General features: G+C 29.6%; 1 protein-coding gene across 2 annotated transcripts in view; it reads right to left on the reverse strand.

Annotated features, from left to right (window-relative positions):
* dare (NADPH:adrenodoxin oxidoreductase, mitochondrial) overlaps positions 1 to 24,025 on the reverse strand; it is a 35,511-nt gene extending 11,486 nt beyond the window's left edge. Inside the window, exons 1-7 of one of the 2 annotated variants that reach the window (XM_075371138.1) lie at positions 23,946 to 24,025; positions 16,141 to 16,236; positions 14,174 to 14,314; positions 11,040 to 11,258; positions 8,098 to 8,313; positions 6,072 to 6,264; positions 3,388 to 3,572 (exon numbers count right to left, since the gene is read on the reverse strand). In XM_075371138.1, the coding sequence (XP_075227253.1) occupies positions 3,388 to 3,572; positions 6,072 to 6,264; positions 8,098 to 8,313; positions 11,040 to 11,258; positions 14,174 to 14,302 (942 nt within the window). In that variant the 5' untranslated portion in view covers positions 14,303 to 14,314; positions 16,141 to 16,236; positions 23,946 to 24,025. The other variant, XM_075371139.1, reaches the window with a different exon arrangement.
* Between the last annotated feature and the right edge of the window lie 519 nt (positions 24,026 to 24,544).

Here is a 24,544-nt window from a genome sequence, read left to right on the forward strand (position 1 = left end):
CCAGTTACAATTGTTTGTAAAAAATTTGGGTCGCTGTCGGCAGTTTTAATGAATAAAGACACACCTGTTTTTGTCAAGAAGTGTGGAATAAAACGAGAATACACCTTTTGACGGTTCATTTTCTCTGTGAGAATTGTATGTACCACATCATTACCAATGTTTAGCTCATCTGCTATGGCCAGAAGGGTAAGATGAGGTTGTTTAAGCAGGAGCACGTGCACTTTTGCAATGTTTTCATCGTTAACAGCTGTTGATGGCCTCCCACTTCATTTGTCATCATCCCAACGACTCTCTACAGTCTTTATACCGCTTCCACCACGTGTATGTTATAGTATGAGATGCGGCTTCATCACCAAATGAATGCTTTTCTGTACCACAGAATAAGTTTCAACAAAAGATTTTTAAAGTTGTACACACAATTTTATTGCGCCTCTGTTCCATGTTGTAAGCTCCCATAAGGTCACATGAATACAACTGGCCATATATAACTCGAGACTGAAGTGATGAAACCTGATGAAATTTTGTACACACACTTGTCAGACATTGTACTATATAGTTTCTCGGTTGTCTGAGAGATGGCGCTACATGTATCAACTATAGAAATTTAGTTCGGGAACTTTTCAGAACTACTGCATTTATACAGCAGTATTAATTTTCAGAACTACTGCATTTATACAGCAGTATTAAATGCATGTAGCATTTATACAGAAAAAATAACCAAGACATTCCACTCACAGCTTTTATTTAGAAAATGTTAATAGAAAAAAAAAAGATTAAGCTACTTCAAATTCTAAGTTATCAAATATATATCAATAACAATTACATTATTACAATTGATTTGATTAATTATTTTAATTCACAACTTTATTAAAGATCATCTTGTGAAAATGACCATTTACATTTTAAACCTTTAAAAATTAATTTTTTATATTTTTTAATGACTCTTCAAAGAACATTATTTGGTAACTTGACAAAGAGCAGTTAGAAAGCAATAAACAACAAATAAAATTTTTAATTGTAGACTTTTATTACTGCTGGCCTATACTACCTTTGCTAAATGTAATTATAAACAGTTTGTAAATTAAAACATCAAACATCTGGTAGAATAACATTATTTATTTGAACAAATGCTATCTGAAACAATAATTCTATTTTAAAATATTTATTAATTTATAAAATAGCTGACTGTTTCAAAAAAAATTGCAAATTGTAAATTTGGAATACACCATAATGTATATACTAGTACATATCTCTAATAAACACTTAACCATTTCCCACATCCTCATACTATTTTACTTATATAAACAATCTATACTTCTCAAGAATAAAGCAGAAACAACTAAGTTATAATAAAGTAGGATGTTAGCTAACAAAAGAAACTCAGTAATACAAAAGAAAACCCTTTTTTATTTACTCAGTACATCAACTACATCAATATATTTGCAGCCACTAATAAAAATAACAAACAGTAATACAGAAAGATAAATTAATAAAAAAAAAAAGTACAGAATCAAAGTTTATATGGTAAAGTACTCAGTTTTGCATTTTAGATAGAGATTTAAATATAATAAAAATTATAAATTAATTACAAATATCAATTCAACAAAAAGTAATAAACAGCAGTTTTGTTTTAATATATTAGTCTTACAAATAAATTTTTTTCCCTACTTCTTTGGTTAGTCAGCTGTCAGTCATGGTCATTTTAAATAAAATTCTTGAACACTTCAATTTTTTATTAACATATTACTCAATTGTTCCTTCATTGTATTTGTGTAGCTTATTAAGGTCCTGTAAGTAATGAAACATGACCAGAATATGCATAATTATACATAAGCGTGTTTATTATCTTTCTATGGGTGCAATTTATACTACACTGGGAGGTTAATATGCAACTTCCAGGAGAAAAATTTCTAGCATGGTTTTTGATTTTATGCCTACAGTATAAATCCTTACAGAAAATTTAGCTATAATTAATTGCTTTAAATGAAGAAGAAAAGGCAAAACGGTGAAGTGTGCATCCTGCACAGAAAAAATGCAAAACTTAGGACTGTCTCAGAAAGAAGCTACCAGGCTGACCCAAGATTAATTACCTAATAAAATACTATTCTACGATTTCAGTGAATTTCGACTCTAACTGAGCAGTTAACTAACATTTTCATTTGTTTCTTGATAACTGACCAATTAACTTCACACTTAACAGCATCCTATTAAATCCATACTTAAGACATGAAGAGTCTATTACATCAAAACTAGGTTACATGTATGTTTGATACCATAACAATAAAGGCTATTCATGACCAAACAAGGTTCAGGTTAGAAAGTATCACAACCTGACTCTTGCTTCTGAAAATAGCACAACCATTCCCAAAACGAACAAAATCACCATGGAAGGTTTACTACAGAAAGTAAAGAGATAAGTGGTTTCCCGTTGTTCTCTTAACTCAGTTGACTATACTGTTCGATACCAGTACACTATCTGTATACAATAAAATGCACAAGACAAACAAATGATAACTTCAGTTTGTTTGTCAAGGGATGACTTTCCCTATCTGGGAGTGTACAAAGAGCAAATCAATAGCAAAGATATCCGGTTGGTAAAGTTGGGCTTCTATTCCTTGCAAAGTCAGATATAATTTTCTATCACAAGCTCTGTAAATAAATGACATACCCTAAACTCATTCGATCTTATAATCAGTTCCACATCCAGAACAAAGTGAAGTTTTTCAATCTTTCTTTAGGATATTACAGTTAATTTAAAAGAGCATCACTCAACTCACACACTGCATTTAATATACGAAAATGTACTATGACACTTTCTGTTCAGACATTACTATACACACACACTATTCTTCAAATCCAGACTTATTTAAAACACTTTTTTAGGCTGGGTCTGGAGATCACAGTTGGAGTGAACTCTCAACAACCGGGGAAAAAATTAGTTACAATAAACTTGTGGCTATTCTTGGGAAATAACTTTCATTAATATTTAATTTCAGGAAGGCATACTTCAGATATTACCTTTAAAATCTTTTCAATTTCTGTATCACATATCTTGCTGAGATCAATAATTATAAGGAGAATGAATCATTTCATTTCTGTCTAAGCCTCAGAGTCAGGTTGTAGTTTGTAGTGTACCTTAAAGACAGAAATTTCATTACTGAAGTACACCACATCAACAAGTGGCATATTTATAAAGTTCCTGATATATGAACAAACACAAAAAAGTGTACCTTACTACCTCTTTTTTCTAAAGTATACAAACATTAAATAAGAATAAAACAGATTGCTATGTACATAAATTTATTATAATCGACTAAATTACTGGACTGAAAAAGTAATTAATAAATTTAAATATTAACACATACAATACTATTATTTAAACTTTACCTCAAAATCTGATCCTTCAAGAGTGTTAACAGAAAGTCTAACACCAGTAACATCACCTGAACCTAAGATACTCACAGGTGATCGAAGAAATAGAGGATAAAACATTTTATCTGCATTTCCTTTATTTTGTTTTAAAGCTGCATCAACCATCAATTCAGTCAGGCGCTTTCTAGGCCTTACTAGTTCTGGAAAAAATATTTTTACAGATTATAAAATCAGTTCCAAGAGAACTCTAATTTTAACAATTAAATATAAAAAACTACAATATGTATACTTACTGTCATGACCAAACATAGAAGTTAGCCTTCTCTAGGCACTTGAACAAGAAGACAGGGAAGAGAGTAGAGTATTTCAAAATGCATAACAATAGAATCATTGTAATAAGGATAAAATCGAAACCTAACCTAACAAAGATTGTTAACATCTATATGCCTACAAGTGCCCATAATGATGATGAGGTAGAGTGTGTATATGAAGAAATTGATAAGCAATTAAACACATAAAAGGAGATGAAAATTTAATAATAGTTGAAGATTGGAATGCAGGCATTGGAAAAGGCAAGGAAGGAAATATAGTGGGTGAATACAGGCTGGGCAAAAGGAATGAAAGAGGGGACTGACTTATAGAGTTTTGCACGAAGTATAATTAGTAATTGCCAACATCCAGTTTAAAAATCATAATAGAAGAATATACGCATGGAAAAAGCCAGGTGATACTGGAAGGTATCAGATAATTATATCATGGTTAAGCAAAGAAATCAATTCGTCGACTGCAAAACTTACCTTGGAGCAGATATTGATAGCGACCATAGTTTAGTGATAATGAAATGTAGATTGAGGTTTAAAAACCTCAAAAAAGGTGTCAGATAAATCGGTGGAATTTAGAGAAGCTTGTTGAAGAGCAGATAAAGATTTTTGAGGAGGTAAAGAGTTTTTAGGAGGACATCGCATGGAGGTCTGAGTAAAAAAAGATAAGGTAGAAAATGTAGAAGAATGGGAGAATGTTAAAAAGGAAATTCTTAAATCAGCAGAAGCGAACTTAGGCGGAACAAAGAGAACTGGTAGAAAACCTTGGATTTCAGACGATATATTGCAACTGATGGATGAACGTAGAATATATAAGAATGCTAGTGATGAAGAAAGTAAAAGGAATTATCGACAATTAAGAAATACTATAAACAGGAAGTGTAAACTAGTGAAAGAAGAGTGGATTAAAGAAAAGTATTCAGAAGTGGAAACAGAAATGAACATTAGTAAAATAGAAGGAGCATAAGGAAAGTTAAGGAAAATTTTGGGGTACATAAATTAAAATTTTTTTAATTAATGTGTTAAACATAGATGGTACACTGATATATAATACGAAAGGAAAAGTTGATACGTAGGTGGAATATATTGAAGTTATATGGAGGAAATGAATTAGAAAATGGTGTTATAGAGGAAGAAGAGGAAGTTGAAGAGGATGAAATGGGAGAAACAATACTGAGATCTGAATTTAAGAGAGCATTAAACTCTTCTCTTAGAAGCTCTTACAAGTGTACACATTTATATGAGAAAGTCACACAACAATATGCCATTACTGAGCTCTGTGGCAGAGTGATAATCTCTGACTTTCCAGAGGAATGTTCTGGACTGAAATTCCATGTCAGGCTTGCAATTTTCTAAACACTATAAAATACATTTCATCCTGAAAAATATAGGTAGATTAACTGAATATTAGCCTGTTATTGCCGATACATTAAACTAATCAATTCATGATTTTTTTTATTTAAAATATTTTCTAACAAGAGATGAAAGTACAAGCATCTAACCTGAAGCATCTCAATCTGTATGACCCTGAATTTTTCACTACAAAATTACTTCCCTATGTCAAAAAAATATCTTACTTCATCTGTAAATTAGCTTCAAAGCAAAAAGAGCTTAATATGCAAATAATAATGAACCATTTTTTAACAAAAGAATAATAGTGGTACAATTTTGTGAAGGTGGAAAAAAGCAAAATGCCATTTCAAAATGAGTCAAAATCAGAGAAAGTTTATATCAAGCTGTTAAGCACTTGTTTTGAAACAAATCCCTACAAAACATCTAAACTGTTGTGTATAAGATGTATTTTGTACCTACAACAAACAGGACAGATATATGAAAGATCACAAAAAGAGATTGGAGAAAGTTTTGGGTTGGATAAATGAAATTCCTAAGTGAAATAAAAGGAAATCTGGCAAGACATGATTATAAAGAAAGATATATGTGATCTTAAGGAAGAAAATACAAAGAGGACTGAAGAAAAAAGAGTGCGAGATTGTTAAATGAATGGGAAGCAAAGGTAAACGAATGGTGAGGTGAAAATAAGCAAGAATGATGGAAGAATCTACAGGATGTCCAAAAACAAAATGAAAAGAGGGAGATAAGGATATCATGGAGATAATACATCTGATAAAATATGGAGAAGAAATGGTAGAAACACAAGACTGAGAGAAAGGTACCTAGTAGCTACTAGAACAGAATCAGGATATGTTCCTATGTATGTCTGTATGCATTTTTTTAAAGTTCTTAAAGTAAATGAAATATAAAGGAACCACACAAAAAAATGAAAATTTAAAAATAAAATCAGGTTTAAAAAACAAAACAATAATTAACAAGTGAGTAATTATAATACTAGTAAGTAGTTGAATAAATGACTATACCTACTAGGAATGATTTCTTTAACACCAGCCATTTGATCTGTTTTAAACGATGTACAAACTTGTGGAAGTCGCAACATTTCTCTAAATTCCTTAATAGTAAATGCAACTTGTAGTGGCCCTCTTCGACCAATTAAATGGACTGATTTAACTCTGCTTTGAGCTAATGCTTCTAATGCATACTGAGTAATGTCAGTCTTCTATAAAAAAATAAATGAAAAAACATTTCTAAATGAAAAAAGAAAGTAATACAAAAAATAAGTTAAGCATACTACATTTTTAAAGTGACAAAAATAAAATTAATTACCTTCATGAGATTAGTGAATAAACTAATGATATACATTTTGGGGTACTTAGATCAAAAAGATGTAAAATGAAAAACTATCACTTTATTTTTTTTCTCTGAATAGTTATACAGATTATAAGATATCTTTCTTAAGATAATTAAATAAAGATTCCTGTAAAGCACAGATTAAACAAAATATGTATTTTGAAAAATAAGTTGAAAAGGATCGCTCCACATCCATTGAGGTATCTGGGCAGTATTTCAAATTTGGGTGCTATGTTAGCACTTAATGTTTCTGGTAAAAGTTCACCCATCCCACTATCAATTTGACAAAAAGGTTCAAAGCCTAGCTTATTATTCAAAATGTTTTCAAATTTTTCTTTAAGTTTACACAGGAATACCTCTGGCAATGCAGAGTTCATTTGGCGGATTTTATTCATTAACAAAATAGATTCAGGCCATGCCAAACCTTGAGTTACAAGCTTTTTAATAGTCGCAGGTATGTGGGAAAAATGAGCTATGTTTTTTTTTTATACTAGAATCGTTAAATGCTTCCATTGGAAACACTTTCATTGTTGAAGAAATCAGTTTATTTACATACTTCTTCAATGAGCCAGGTACTCCATGAGCAAAGCATGTCACATAAATCAAATTGGGATAAAATACTTGGAGGGTTTTGGCTGCCTTGATCATATAGAAGGAGCATCTGAGAAAAATATAAACACTTTCATCTGCAGATGATTCAGGAAATATTTTTTAATACTCTAATTCACAAATCTGGTGATTGTAGAATGATTTGTCTTTTTAGTCTTTGCAGGCCACCAAATAAAAAGAAGAAGGCTCTAGTTTTAATGCACTGACAATTAAATTTGCAATGTAACAACCATAACTGTCGGTAGTTTCGTCAGTTGAAATCCAAATAATGATATCCTTGAGTTCATTGTGTATTTCTTCCAGAACATTAGGTAAATTGTTGGTATGTAATTTTTATGCAATGTTGATTAATCTGATATATTTTGATTCAAACAATATTTTCGCAAAAAGTCTTTGAAGGTAGGATTTGTAAGTTTGTGAAGAGAAGTATTACTAGTAAGCAACGCTTCACGTAAATCCATGCTAAAGTGGTTTTTTTGTTTACCTTTGGAAGTGAAATCACTGATACTTGCTGCTGTTATAAGTTGTTGTTATGGGCCTTTATTTTGTAATCCAGTGATATGAAGACTTGTCTTTAAATGCTGGTCTATTTGAAACTTTATTGTACTCAAAATATTTTAAATATAAAATAGGTTTGACTGGCTACAATGTAAGATTTCATTTATTCACTAGGTACCCTACCAAAAAATATTGTAAATATAGCGAAAATATGCATCATCACTAGATTTTAAGGAAAATATGCAATAACCAGTGAGAATCGGGTTAATATGCAAATGCATATAATCTGGTCTCTATATATAACTTTTTTTTTTTGTTTGTTTAATCTCCGGGTCCGCAGTCAAGCAATTCTTTCCGCAGAGGATGAGATGAGTGTTTTGTAGTTTGTGTGAAAAATGCCATGCCTGACTGGGATTTGAACCCAGGACCTCCAGATCCAGATGAAAGGCCGAGACGCTACCACTCATGCCACGGAGGCCGGCGAAATGTATATACATGTAACAGTACATTTAAATCATTAAAACAACAATATAAAAGTTAAATTCAAATTTTTATTGCATTAACATATAAAATATCTAATAGATCAACAGCTTACCTTAAGAATATCAACAGGTGTAAGTAATATCCTAGCAACATCAACAGCAACATTTCCCTGACCAAGAACAACAACATGCTCACAATTTAAATTCGGTAATAGTGTATTATCTTCTGGAAGTCCATTGTACCAACCTACAAATCTTCTGGCTGAAATAACATTTGGTTTGTTCTCTCCAGGGATACCAAATTCTTTGTCTTTATCAGCACCATATGCCTAAAACAAATTGTTTACCAGAGATATTAAACTACAGTATAAAAACAAAAAGGAAAAAAATATGAAAAACATTTCCCCAAAATGAAAGTAAAAACAAAAGATAAAACCAGATTTATAACAGAATCAATAAAACTCTTTGTAGAATTTGTAAAATACAGTAAAATTTTAGTTTCTCAGTCACACTTTTTCAGAATTCATAATAATTCAAACTGCTTGTAGGAAAAGATAATTTTATAATGGTTTGGTTCAATAATAACAAATAAAAAGTGAAAGTTATCAAGACAGATACAGAATTTTCAGTATCTGCAGTCATACTTATAAATATTTAATTTTTCATATGTAAATAGCTACAGTACCATAGTGTTATATATTCTGCTAAATTCAGATTATAAGAAAAAGAAATTTATCTTACTGGTGTCTCAACCTTGAAATCCTTGCCCCAGACACAATCATGAACCTACCAAGTAAGAGGTTATCGACACTGCAGTCATACCAATGATGACGCCACAATGGCAGATACCAAATTCCAACAGTACCAGTCCAAGAAAAGGGAATACAGAATGAACACATAAAAAAAATGTTAAAGGGGAAAGATAAGAAGGACAAATTACATAGCAGGACTACATGCGCTTCTGAAGGTTCTAATTTGAAATGCTGGATATTGAATTAGATACTCATACTACACACCATCAAATAATATTGAACAAAACGAAACCTGAAATTTTATTTAACAACAAGGCTATTGATTCAATACTTCAGCTGAGTACATCAAAACTCTTTACATACACAACCTAGTTTGAACAGATACAGTAATCTAATTCAGCTAGTATACACAATCATTATCATATTATTGATATTATTTTGAAATAATGTATGATCATTACTACAAAATAATATAATTTAACAGTTCAATCATTTGCCATTCACAACAGTTAAGATATCAATGTATTTATTAAATTTTGTTCCATTAGGTTTACACAAATTAATATGACATATATCAATTTTACTGGATGACATAATCAGGAACACCCAATTTTATACTGAAATAACTACTAAACATTATCACACATAATAACTATGATTTTTTTTTGTAAATTTAATAACATTTAATTTGGTTTTAACAAACGTTAAAACCAAAAGATTTTTAATTTGACTTGTATGTATTTTTTTCTAAATGTATGTTCAAGTCTTAACATTCACCAAATAGACTGAATTAGAAGATGGTCGATGAAGATTTAGAAGGCTAACTCCAATGGTCCCATTGTAATTTTTTATTTAAGTGGAAAAACTTTTTAACGAAAAAATATCTTGTACATTAAAAACTTGAAAATGCACTTAATATTTTATCACTATTATTATCATTTCTTAGCAGTGAATTCTTATAGAACAATGATAAATAGACCGATCTCATCCTGACTCAAATTATTTTCAGGGAAGAATTCAAAAAAAATTAATCAAAAAACTAAGGATAAAAGAATAGTACACATGCATTATAGACAGCTCATGCTTCAGATTAAGCTCATAATGTTGTTTCTCTGCAATCTTTTTTTCTTTTTATGAAATATAGGTTACTCGCTTATGAATTTCTGGCAAATGGCTTATTTTTCAAACAAACACCGTTTTGTGTAGGCAAATCCTTTTAAATAAAAATAAAACTCTAAAATGTAATAACTATTTAAAAAAAATTAAAACTGATAAAAACAAAAGCTAACAACTAAACAATTTTCAACTGATTCATTAATGTTAACTTTTTAAAATTGATACTACCAAATTAATTAAATAGTTGGAAGTTGTTTTTAACTTGGTGCGAACTTCTAAGAGTCAAAATTTAAGAAAGAATTGTTAAGTATATGATTAGTTTTCTGAAAAATGTTTTTTACTTGAGTTGAAGCAAAAACTCTTAATTGATAATTTCTTACCAGTTCAACGACAGACTATTTGATTTTAATTGCATAAATGAGAAGTGTCACACAAATGGAGATACTGATTGAATTAATGAGCAAATTTTGGATTTGCAAATCACAGTATTATAATGGTGTCCCCTATTTATATCTCAAAGAAAATGACTGTATTAAAAGATAACCTTAAATCTGAAAGTAATTATTATAAAAAGAATGTGTAGAAAGATTTTAATGTTTATCTGAATCTCATAAACAAGTTCTTAGTTTCACAAAAAAGTTACTTACACACTGATAATTTCAAAAATACAACAATAATCGCTCATGAAATACACTTTGTATCAACTGAATATCAATGATAAAATGTCTAAACATTCAAGATCAAATAATCACTTTTCTATGCAGACAAGTAACCCAAAGGCAAATATTTTCTTTATTACAGGAGCAAGTTTAATGAAGACCTCTCCCTCAATCACTGAAAAGTTACCATCAAAAATGTGTATTATACATCAACTACAGCCTAATGACCACAGAAACCTTGCTTTATTTTATCAATCTTAAGTTAACTCTCAAAGGATACCAAATAGTAACAAACAATTAGACAAAATTAGAACAAGAATACAAAGGAAAAAATAAGCACATAAAATAAACCCTTTTCAAAGAGAGAATTTAACCAAATCTAAATTGTGGGGCAAAATTTAGGTTAGGATTAGGTTAACATATAAGACAGATATAAAATGTAAATGGCTATCACTTACACTGCTTAAAGAATTATCATAAGTGCAAAGAAAAATTGATTTTTACCTGCTTAAAAATAAAGTTACTTACAAGAATAACTGCATGATATGCTTCTTTTAATGTACTTAATGAAACATCTTTACCAAGCTTTACATTTCCAATAAAATTCACACGAGAATGTTTAGCAGTTTTAGTAAAGGTATTTATAACATTCTTAACTTCAGGATGATCAGGAGCAACCCCGTATCTAACAAGACCAAAAGGAACTGGAAGACGTTCATAGATATCGATCACAACTTCATTATTTAACTAAAAAATTAAAAAAATTAATAATTAACATGACAAATAAATTTAACATTTATTGTCAAGAGATGTATAACAATAAAAACCTACTACACTACACACTACAATAATAAATTTTAATAAAATAATGAAAAAGTAACACCACACACTAAGTTAATATTATGCATTTTAAATAGCCACCTTAATCTCATCATTCATTACACACCCATCTGAAACTTGCCCGGTGAATAAAACTATAAATGTATAAAATACTTATTCAACTTAACCTTAAGAGTGATAGTCTCAAATAAAAAAGTTTAATAAACAATTAACAGTGTCTGATTTCTATATATCAAATGAAATTCCATAAGTTTTGAGAATATTTCTTTGGAAACAAACACAAAACATGGATGACCTGGAATTTTCATGAAGGTTGTTCAGCATCACAACTGATACCTAACTCTACATATTAGATAAAGACTTCAATTGATTAATTCACTCAAGCAGAAGATTTTCTATCATCTTTACTACAAGCTATATATATACACCAGGCGACCATCAAATCTTTATCAAAATGAAGGTCTGGTTGGTCATCTCACATTTTAAAACTAACTAGAAGTTCATAAGTGGGATTAATAACAAACAGGATGGGTACTATTCTTTGACAAGGGTTGTTCCAAAAAAGATTGTGTGTTCTTATAAAAGAACAAGCGCCTTAATGTGGTTGGTGACTATGTGGGGAATGCATTGATTAGTAATGTTATGTTCAGGTTAATGTGTGTATAAATATTAATTTCACTATGTTAATGAAAATTAATTTTGAAATAGCTCTTGTGCAATAATAAAGTTAATAAATAGTTTAATAATTCTGTTATATCAGCAGAGTACATTAGTTTCTTATGAGTTTTATTATTTTATTATCTTGTAAAATTAAAACAATTTTTAATGCTTTTTCTTTCATTTGTGTCACAATTATTTACTTTCATAAAGATTTGTGCATCTTCAGAACACATTCGGTTTTATCACCAATTAATTTTGAAACATAATTAAAATGTTAAAATTACAGAGATCAATGTTTACCAATTACAAGTTTTAAATTTTGATTGTTTTTACTTAATAATAACAAAATATTCATTCTAAAGCAGGGATCTCTGTGAAAAAATTCAATACAAACATAAAAAAAAAGAAAGAAAAAATCATTAAGTAGAAAAATTTTTGTTTATATCAAAATCGGTAATTCTGAGCAATTACTCGATCAAGTTTAATTGTATATTATGACATAGTAGATATGCTAAGTATCAGGAAAATACGTGATCTAAATGTCTGAAAGCAGGTGAGCCTTAAAAGGTAAAAGTTTGCATAGCATTATCAATACTCTAATCAATTATTGTTAGTTACTGAGACGTATTTAAATGCTAATCCATTTTGTGGAAGAGGTTAGGGTTAAGGCTAGACTTTTGTGGAAAGAGTTTTTGGGATAAATTATCAAGGTTTAACAATATTTAACACAATCACATACGAAAATTGGCCAAATATGTGTTTAAATGGAAATATTGTTCTACCTAGAGAGACTATATCCCATGTTCAGTGCTATTAATCATGAGTACAACAGAAAATCACCTTACGAAGATGACAGTCAGTATCTTCAACGCCTGACTCCAAGTCGGACACCTATTAAGGTTGGTTTATGCTTATTCCTCTCTCTATAAAACTCTCATCGTAACTTTAACCTTAACCCTAACCTCTCTACATATAATAAATTAGCATATGAACAGGTTGCCATAACTCATAAATCCAATTGCTAATTGACTATTGATAACATGGTGCAAACTTAGATCTTGCTCAAATCAACAGCTTCTAACCTGCTTTCTGACATTTAAATCTTATTTTTCCCTGATCCTAGCACATCTACTATATTATATTAAGGTATGAACAAAGTGTAAGGTTATTAAATAATTGCTAAGAATTACAGCAAAAGTTTATACAATTATTTTTTTTTATCAATCTGTTAATAGAAAAGAACAAAGCACACTTGTTTAGTAATAACAGTTATTAGTTTAGTAATTTTCTAAATTACAAAAAAGCAAAAACTGATCACCATGAAAGCAGAATACAAATAAATAAAAGTATGTATGATGACAAATTAGGATACACTTCTGGTCAAAGAAAAACCAAAAACTTCTTAATTAAAGACGTCTTAAAAACGTAATTAATTAAAGCCAAATCAAGGTCTAATAATGCCTACTAACAAACTTATTTAAATATTTATTTCTGAATTTAAAAAAAAAATTAATTAAAAAATATGATTTAAAAAAAAAATAGATTAAGATATTTATTATTTTTTCCTTCTTTTTTAACTTGTTTCAACACACATTCAAGATTAAATGAGTCACTATTCGTAAGGTAAAAATGTTGAAAAATAATTATATGTCTAAGTGAATAAGTTTGTTTTGTTAATAAATGTAATATCAATCAATTTCACGTCACCGATGTAAAACTAATATTGAAAATGATACCTTCAACTTAATATTTTCTAGACTTAATCATAGTCTGACCAAGATTGATATATGATACAAAAATGCGTAGTGGGAGCCATGTACAGTTAGTAGCACTACTTTATGCCAACCTTGCCAATCAGTCATCATTGAGCAGTGGAACGGTCAAATAGTGTGCTTTCGCCATAAAAATGTTTTACACAACCAATGACAGTTTGGAAGCTACACAGAGGAATTAAAAAGTCTTTTTTTTTCTGCCACCCTGAATTTTGGATAGCTTAGTAATCTTTATCTCCTGTATAATGAATGTTCTCCACTTCCCATTCAGAAAGCCAAGAATTCCCAATTAGTAAAAACTTCTTTTATTGTTAGTTTATCATCCATTTGTGTAGATGCGACAACTTAGTAATATAACATAATTTACAAATATCAGTTTCAATCTCTAACCTTAATTAATTGCTGAGCAGCATAAAATCCAGCTGGACCACTCCCAATAATTGCAACTTTTGGAATAACTACACGATGCACAGCAATATCAGAAAATCTTTTATATAATATAAATGAAATACGATGCATTCTGACTTACATCTGTAAAAAAATTAGAATAATTTTAAAATCATGTCACTCAGATACAAAACTTTTACGAGCACATATTTCAGCCAAATCAATTAACTACAAAGAAATATTTACAACTGTATTTTTTATCGTTTTTACTATGTTTATAAATAACAGAACAGCAAACTGCCTTTTTCATTAATAAAAACACTCTAATGCTAACTGTCACTAGCCTGAAGCCTGTACCTTTATAATTTGAAGTCTTCGTTTGGAAATAGTATAGAGAGCTAATGTTATTTGATGCTATTTTATGAATATAGTGAATTACATTTTAATACTACTCAATTGTTCCTACTGTACACAAAATTATATAATATTAATTTCTTACAATTCCCTGTAATCAGTCATGTTTGATTTTTCATAAAAGTATTCTACTGTCTTATTTCCTATGATCTCATAATTTTTTTATTTCTTTGTTTTACTTCTTATTTTTTTTATTTAAATGACTTTTTCACAGAAAAAGTGCTTTTTTGTTTCATACATGAGGCATGTTTTTAAAGTACAATTTTGAAATTACGTCGCTGCTACACTGCAGTCGGCATTCCACACATGCGCACTGTGTACCCGCATCTGTTGGCAAGCCACAGACGCCATTATAAAATATCCAACTATGTTTACGTTTGTGAGTATTTAAAATGCCTCTGCTGATCGAAAATCCCACCAACTGTGAAATACATGGTGTGATTTGTTTTCTTAGTGTTAAAGGTGTGAAAGTGACTGAAATTCACTGTCAGATCATTCAACAGCTAAATAGACTTAAGAGAGGCTTTATTGGAAAAAGAGGGATTTCTAAAGAGAAAATATTCGCATTTTATAATTCAAACTTCATACCAATATTTTCAGTTCTTGGTTTTGAATCTTGGACTGTCGAAGCAATGTAACAGTTCAATCCAAGCAATAGAAAAATAGTATTTTTGCAGATTAGAGGATAAAACCAGAAGAGATACAATACAGGAATACATAATTTGGAATTACTGGAATGGCAGCAAACAAGAAAGAAGAACTCAGCTGCGATGGTTTTCATTAGAATGGAATTTCAGACTCCTTAAGTAATTTTATTTAGCAAAATGGAACGTAAACAACAAAGCGGTAAGTAAGGAAACTATGGGAAGACAGTATTTGTGATATTTTGGCTACATTTGAACTCTGAACAAGTAAAGCTGTACCACGAGAGAACAGGAGTGGAACAAGAAAGGCCATTGTTTGGATTATTTTATAAAGACACTAATTCAATGGACTGTGAACAATATTTTTCTCTAATTACTGATACAAACTGTTGCCTATAACTTCAAAGTTAATAAAAATATTTTTTTTTTAGGGAGATGTATGAATGCTTTCTGTTGAGCCAGTTGTACAATGGTTGTCCAAAATTATCTGAACTTGATTTTAATAATCAGATAAGATGTGATTTTTTTTCACTTATTATTCCATACATTCATTTTCCTAGTTAAAATAAATGTAAAAGAAATGTGTAACACAATGTATGAAATCATAATAAGAAATTAAATCACTCATTATTTCATTGTAAGATAGTGTGATTCAAGAATGAATCACACTATCTTACAATGAAATAAGACAAAACAACAGCTTCCAATATAATTTTAACCTGTCTATAAAAAGTTAAGTTCTAAGTAAACAATAAAAATTTTGTTGATAAATAAAGATTAGTTTTGGGATTATATATCAAGATACTAGAGGGCTGTAAATGAATCGGCATAAATGAATTCCATAATAAATTATAAACTGTAATTCTGATTATATTCAGATTGAATATCATTATGTGTTCTGATTGTCTTTACCTTCAGTAAAGATGTTATGTTGATACACAATAATGTAGCAGCTTGGTTTTACAGTAAGTTGTAGACATATAAGAACCAGCAGTTGTTACATCAAATCTGCAAAAACAACTTTACAAATAAATCACTAAATACTAAAATTATTTACATTTAAAAATAAAATGAATTTAAAACAAAAGGGTGTTTTTACTTTTTTTAAACTATAGTAGTGGATCTAGTCATGTTTCACAGATTCTACATTTACATGTAATTAATATCTATTTCAGTCAGTCATTAGAACTAAATACTTTTTAATATATATATATATATATAAAATAAATCAACTTAATCCACCCAAGTAAATAAATAAGAAAATTCTTACCTTACTTTATTGTTTTTATTTTCCTTTTCTTTATAATTTTTACGATAGTACTTTCACGGGATCCCGCAACATTAGTCGTACATAAAGTTTATATACAATTGCGTATTAAACACAAAATACTAAAAGATTACATATATAACTGCAAAGGCATATGAAGTTCTAAGTCAAATAAAATAAAATAAAAACATTAATAACCTGTATGTGGCTAGCCACATACTAATACTGTGCTATTTAAACAAATAGAAATTTCATGTATTATCAATAAAGATGATATCTATTGCAGCTTTTATGAGTGTATCTCCTTCAAAATTTGTCTGTAGTACAAGTATAAGTTATACTTGTTATACAACTGTTGTTGTTATACAACTGTATAAGTTATAAGTTGAATCTTTGCTTATATTTATATACAGTATATAATATTTAACTTAATTGAAATTAACTTAAAGGAAATAAAACAACCCTACTAATAAATTTTAAAAAATAATAAAAAGTGTAATTACAAAATATTAAACTATGTTTTATTATAACAGTAATTTAAGATACCATACTAAATTATAATACCCTTTTGAACAGTTCGCTTCAATATTAACAGAATTTCCAAAAATACATAAACCTGGCATCCCAATGCAATGTTTGATTGATTTTACATCTACTCCATCTTATATTATTTCCAAAATTATAGATAAAATCCTTAAGATAAAAATGAATTTACATTATAGTTATAACATAAAAATGGGTACAAATTTGAAAATAAATAAAAAAACAGTTGGCGGAAACACTAGGATGGTGAGTTATGATAAGTAAAATATATCCTAGCATAGCTACTGATAAAAAAAATTCCTATAATAAAAAATAAATAATCATGAAGACCTTAAATTTATTGATAACATTATCACCATTACAAGGAATATATGTCAACAAAGTTACATTGAATTTAATAACAAGTGTTGTACACAGAAAAATACCTTGCCTACAGGATTTCCTTTATCTGCTATCATGTTAGAAAAATAAGATTTTGAGAGTAAAATTGTTTATGGCATTATTCGCACACATATAAGCATACGCATTTTTATCACACACATAAGGTTTAACCTTATGTGTGTGATAAAAACAGAGCAATATATTTTCAAGACATTAGTATTGAAATTAACAAAAATAATCAAATTGTAATTCGGTATACAGGAAACCTATAGCCAATAAAACAAAAATTCATGGAAAATCAAATCATCCTTGGTCTCATAAAATTAACATATATACAAATATGACTAATACAGCTATCCATTATACACAAAATAATAAAGAGAAATTAAAAACAGAAATGGATACTATAAAACAAATTCCAATTAAAAATGGATATAGTGCTTTGTTAATTGATAATATATATAAAATACAAATATCAAAACTTAATAATACAATAACTGGTAATTATTTAGTTGAGATGCCTCACCCTGAAATCACAAAAAAACATATCAAATCGTTATAAAATTTTTTTAAATGTATTTTATGCTGGAAATGAAGTACCGGAAAAGTAGACATTTGAATATTGATACACTCGATAATGCAGATTCTCACCTCTGGATAATGTAGAATTCTTTCTTATTCACTACACTACTTTTATTATTTATAACTTATTCATTACATTACATTGTTGTCTGCTATTCTCACATGTCGTCTAAGTTTTCTTTATACAAATTACAGTGTTCAGTAAGATAAATAGAGTGAACTACAATGGAAGAAAAAAAATCTGCTGGACCTGAAATGTCTATGTAAAAATTGTGAATTTGCATTTATTACACTTATTGAATTCTCTCACGTCGGTTGATAATGTGAGACAATTTTTTTTACAATCATGGCATTTTGCCGAAACACAATGTTATCGTGTAATAACAAAATGAAGCTGAATGAAGATCGACACATTTTCCATTGTAGAAAATGCCTTTGTGTACTTAACAAACATACAAAATATGAAAGTAAACTGTGTAATGTAGCCATTTCTCAATAAGCCGATACATGGATAGCCACCGCTAGGTTAGAATTACCTGTTATTTTACGTTTCTCCATAATATGGTGTGTAATAAAGCCACCTTGGCAAGATATGTTGTGTAGTGAGCTAAATTTATCATCTAGTACTGTGGTAGATTGGACCAATTATTTTCGGGAAATTTGTTTTGAATATTTGTGTACTAATTCGAAAAAGGTTGGAGGAGTAGGCAAAGTTGTAGAAATCAATGAAGCCAAAATCGGTAAACGAAAATATAATTGTGCCAAAATTATATATGGAAATTGGATATTTGGTGGAATACGACGAGACACAAACGAAGTTTTCATGGTTCCAGTACTAACACATGATAAGAAAACTTTGCTCCGCATTATAAAGGCCTACGTACATCCAGGTACTACAGTTGTTAGTGACTGATGGAAATCTTATGATTGTTTACAAATAGGAGGCTTCCAACACTTAACTGTGAATCATACAATTTGATCCGGACACTAGGGAACATACGCAGACAATCGAACGTCAATGGAAGGAAGTAAGAAGCAATGTGCTGCATTATGGAAATTCCAAACACCACTTCCACGGACATATGGCCAAATTTTTATTTAAAAGGAAGTATTGTGATTATAAAACATGATTTCACCATTTATGGTGAATTATAAATAAGATACACATTGATTCGGCAAATCGTGTGTGTGATGATTCTGCAGAAGTATCATTGCAATCTGATTCATATAAACTGTTTATATCTTTAAATATAATGTTTCACTATGATATAAGTATTTTTTTCGTATCACTTTGTAATTTGTATTTGTATATTTTTGTATCACTATGTAAATTTTTACTAATTTTCTATTTTCCGACACCCAAAATATATCATTAAATGAATAAATATTAATTATTAATGAAGTTGATTTTTTTGTGATTTCAGGGTGAGGCATCACCACTAAATAATTACCCAATAATTTTAAAACCAATACATAACACACAAAAGGTTGATAATGTTTACTTAAAATATTCAGACACCAATAGTATTGTTGAAAATATAACCAAAGTTTATAACAAGGATAAATTTAAACCTGCATATAAAACTAACAACTACATAATAAAATATTTAAAAAACAACAATAATACTGATTTATACAATTTATGTGGACTTTATAAGATAAAATGTAATGTTTGTGAGGATATTTATACAGGTAAAACCGATAGATCGTTTAGAGCCAGATTTAATGAACATTTTAGGTATTATAAAAATAAAAAAATTGGGCTTTTCTAATGTTGCAGATCACCTTATAAATAATAAACATTCTATTTCTGATGTCAGTACAATTTGGAAATATTGGAGATTAAAAAAGGAAATATAAATAAAAATTTAGATATTTAGAAAAATATTATATATATAAATATAAACAAAGATTCAACTTAATCAACCTGAAGGCAGATTTTGAAGTAGATATACTCATAAAAGCTACAATAGATAGCAGCACCTTCCTTGATAATACATGAAATTTTCATACATTTAAATAGCACAGTATTAGTATTTGGCTAGTGGCATACATGATATTATATGTGTCGAAGAAAAACCGCCTTGGCACTATACCTTGGTTAGGTGTAATTTTTTCTTTATATTAATCTTGCTGGTTCATATTTTGTGGTAAATAAAATACATTGTTCAGTTACATTTAAAGCATATATTTTCATAAGTATAATGTTCATTATATATTAATATATTTCAGATTTAATTAAATTCAATAATTAAGTAAAATTTCTCATAAACATTAGTGAAAATATAATTCTGCCAGAAAAGAATTCATACGAAATAAATTTATACGTTATATAAATTTTATCTCAAGTCCTAAAACTAGATGCATAAAAATTTCTCAGGGTAGACATACCAGTATAGAAAGTTGATCAGAAGCCTAGTTGAACCTTCTTATATTTAGTATTTCAATGAGTTCAATGTACAAGTAACACATGACATGAGTTTAATCAAATAAGAAATATTGCATATTGAAAAACATAAGACATAAAGTACCCGACTACACTGCTTACAGTTACAGACCTTTTTCAGTAAGCGGGTATTGCTTTTTTCTTCTAAATCAGTCTGTATTTAGAAGTATTTGCAGAAAAATTATAAATATTATCTAACCAAACTTAACATGCACTTGCTTTGCTCACTACTGATCAAGGTTAGCGAGCGTAGGTTAAGTTTGGTTATATTGTATTTATAATTATAAGCAATAATGCTTATACTGGAACTCCCTCAGGTTTGGAAGACCCATGTTTTAATAAAATCAAGTAAAAATTAAAAAAATATATAAGACTAATCCAAGATCAATTGTTAATATGGAAAATTGGTTCCTTTTAGACAAAAATGTTATTTGGTTATTGTTATATAAATGTAAAAATGCACAGTTTAATTGTTATTTTTGAGAAAAAAAGGTGGTGCATGCTTACCGAAAAAGGTCCATTGTTACTTTACACAACCAACACATGAAAAACATGATATCCTTCCCTGATATTTAACTAATACTTAAATAAGGTACACTATTGTTTAGCTCTGTAACAGCTTGAACCAAACACAAGTAATTATATATGATTAGGGACTCATCGAAATTTTCAACTTATCTTATTTGTTAAAATTGAAATTATTCGTCGCAAAAAACTTTCTCCTGAGTTACATCCCTTGCAGGCTACACAGTACAATCAACCACAATTTTGTAAATCAACACTGTACAAGTGTAATATACAAGAGTAAGTCAATTATTATCCGCAATTTAGTTATATTTTTGTTTATGTTGGTAGTATTGTCGTGTTGCGTAGAAGACACATGCGTGGTTTAATTGTTGTTATCTCTGTGCAGGTTAGATACTGCTAGGTTAGATCCATTATCGCACAAAAAAAGACTGTTTGTTCAGTGATCTGTTTGTGGTCGGAAAGTATATCAGGAGCCAAAATTCATCAAAGACTTTCAGTACAGTACAGGAACAGTGATTTGCCGCAATGGAGTATCTATGAATGGATTGAAAAATTCAAAAATGGTCACACAAGTGTTACGCACGATGAAGGAGCCGAACGACCATTTACCACACAAATGAGGAAAACATTGAGCATGCATGTGACATGGTTTTCTTAGACAGACGAAAACTATTGATGAAGTGGCACATCGTCTGCAAATTCATCACGGTTCTGCCTACGAAATCATCCACAACAGAGTTGGGTTTCATAAAGTCTGTGCAAGATAGGTCCCAAAACAACTCACACAGTTGCATAAACAAACACGCTTGGACATCTGCCAAAAACATTTGGATCGCTATGGTAATGAAAGGGACATCTTCTTAGATAGAATCATCACTGGTGACGAAACATGGATCCATCATTACGAGCCGGAGAGTAAACAGCAGAGTATGGAATTGAAGCATCCAAATTCGCCCAGCAAAAAAAAGTTCAAGACCTAACCATCCGCAGGAAAACTGATGCTTACGGATTTTTGGAACTCACAAGGTCCAGTACTGGAACATTATGAGGAAATGGGCACGACAATAAACAGTGCGCATTACAGTGAGATGCTTACTGCCAAGCTTAAGCCTGCAATTCTAAGCAAACGTCAAGGACTGTTGTCGAAAGGTGTTGTGTTGTATGACAATGCCTGTCCGCATACTGCTGAAACGCTCCAGAAACTTAACTTTGAAGTACTGGCTCATCCTCCGTACAGTCCTGATCTTGCCCCTTCTGATTACCACTTTTTGGTCCACTCAAAGAGGCATTAAGGAAACTGTGCATTCCTGACTTGCAGCTCAATCGAAAACCTTCTTTTATGAGGGCATCAGCAGGAAGCTTGTGCAATGATAACCAAGTGCGTTGAAATGCAAGGGGACTATGTTGAAAAATGACGTACATGTAAGTTTCCTATTTGTATTGCAATAAAATGTATAACTACATTGCAGATAATAATTGACTTACCCTCACATTATTTTCAAATTAAATAATTTGGTTACATTAGTTAAGCTAAAACTATTCACCTAAAAAAAAAAAAAAGCCTAAAGTTAAGATTCTTTTAAGTTTTAATTAAGTTAGGTTTAGGTAAGTGCAATATACATTACTTAGGGAGTAAATAACTTCGTTAAGTTAAATTCAACTTAGTTTAGTACGGTTTGGGTCAAGGTTAAAGTTATATTATGTAAATTGATGGTACAACAACTCTGTAAACTTTGTATGATATCAACATAACCTAACGCTCACTATATTCATCTAATTAAACTTAATATTAGATTGGTCGATTACTAAACCGAGTCCATAAATATATAACAATAATCAATTATTTAGTGCGAAAATAATATATATATTACAATTGTACATTGCTGAATTATGACATTTTTGGCAACGGTACATTGTAAATTGCGAGGGATGTAACTAGGATAAAAGGCATTTCCTAAACTAATAATTTCAATTGTAACGAATAACTTAGTTCCTAATTGAAGTATACTCAAAATTTCATCAAAATCAAAAGTCCGCAACTGTACATAATATCCAAAAACCAAAACATATATTACCAAAACAACTGATTTATTTACTATTAACCTTTTTTAATAATGTCACAAAAATTCTTAACAATATCAACTTGCTAGTTATTTATTCATTGAATTACACAAAATAAAAAGCTAATGGGCTGTTTAAAAATCTTTGTCTGAATGTCAGAAAAAAATGTTTAAGAAGCTAAAAATTATTGTCATGAACTTCTGAAGTTCATAAAAACATAACAAGTATTTCAAAATTTCTAAACATAAAATTAAACATAGTCTTACAAATAAAATTTTTCAACTTGAAGTTATAAATATATCTAACATTTTATAAAATATTGTCTATATTTCCTATCGTTAAACGATATCAAATTACCATCGTTTTAAATCGCTAATGACAACAAATAAGTTGACACTGAATTGGCCATAATAAATTTAGGCTGCTTACTTTTACTGCTAATAAAATGAACTACATTCCCTTGAAATAACATATAACAAGTGCTCAGTTTATTTTTCAAGAGTACTCTAGCAGTAAAAATCAACAAATCACAAGTTATAAAACTTTGATTCTTTATAATTTCGAGCCCTTTCTTTTAGAAAAACTAACAAATTTATTTTTAACTGAATACAGTAAAAAAAAAAAAATAATAATAATCCCGCAACCGTAATATTGAGATCAATGTTAAACTCAGAAATATCATTTACCATCCTACGGTTCATTAAAATTTAAGCAATTCAGACAATTTTCACTTCAATGCCATTGATCTTAATGTTCGGTCATTAACACACTCAAAAGGTCATGTGGCGAATCAATTCACGTTTTACGTATTTGTAGACAGGAATATGAAATCGAATAATGAGCCCTTCACTACCTAATATCTATTTAACATAAACAAGAATAACGAAATTTTGGTAACTGAATACATACTTCTACAGATGGCAATTATCACAATACACCGAGTACTAGCAATGGATAGAATCGTGAACGAGTCGTTCCTTCGATTCGATTCTTCATACTGAACGAAAGAATCGAGAATCGGTTTGCAGAAGAAACCGATTCTTTTTACGATTCTTAACAAAGAAATGGATAGGCGACGGATACCAAATCTTTCTCACGATTCGATTCATAGCAATCTTTCTTATACATAGCTTGTAGTGGGGGATCCTACTACCATACCAAATTCTAGCCTGCATTTATTTTATTTATTTGTTTATTGTTTGCCACACGTGACGGATAACTTATGACATCACCATTACTAATGTTTATTGACATTCGGCAAATTTATTACTTCTGATTATAAAATATTTTCATTAACTGTGCTATTTAACTGAGTTAATCTTAAACAATAAATTTTATCTGTAAGCCCCATAAAACATTTTTTGTTTATCATCAACTACAGCGAAATGAGAGCCAAATATTTTTTTTTCAACTCATTAAAAGTATTTAGGTCTTTATTCTTGTTAACCTTCGGAAGCACCGCCAGGAATTACTTCAGAAGGTGAATAAAGGTGATATGTATGAGTGTA

This window comes from Lycorma delicatula, chromosome 7 (assembly GCF_047948215.1).
Source record: "Lycorma delicatula isolate Av1 chromosome 7, ASM4794821v1, whole genome shotgun sequence".
Lineage (NCBI taxonomy): Eukaryota > Metazoa > Arthropoda > Insecta > Hemiptera > Fulgoridae > Lycorma > Lycorma delicatula.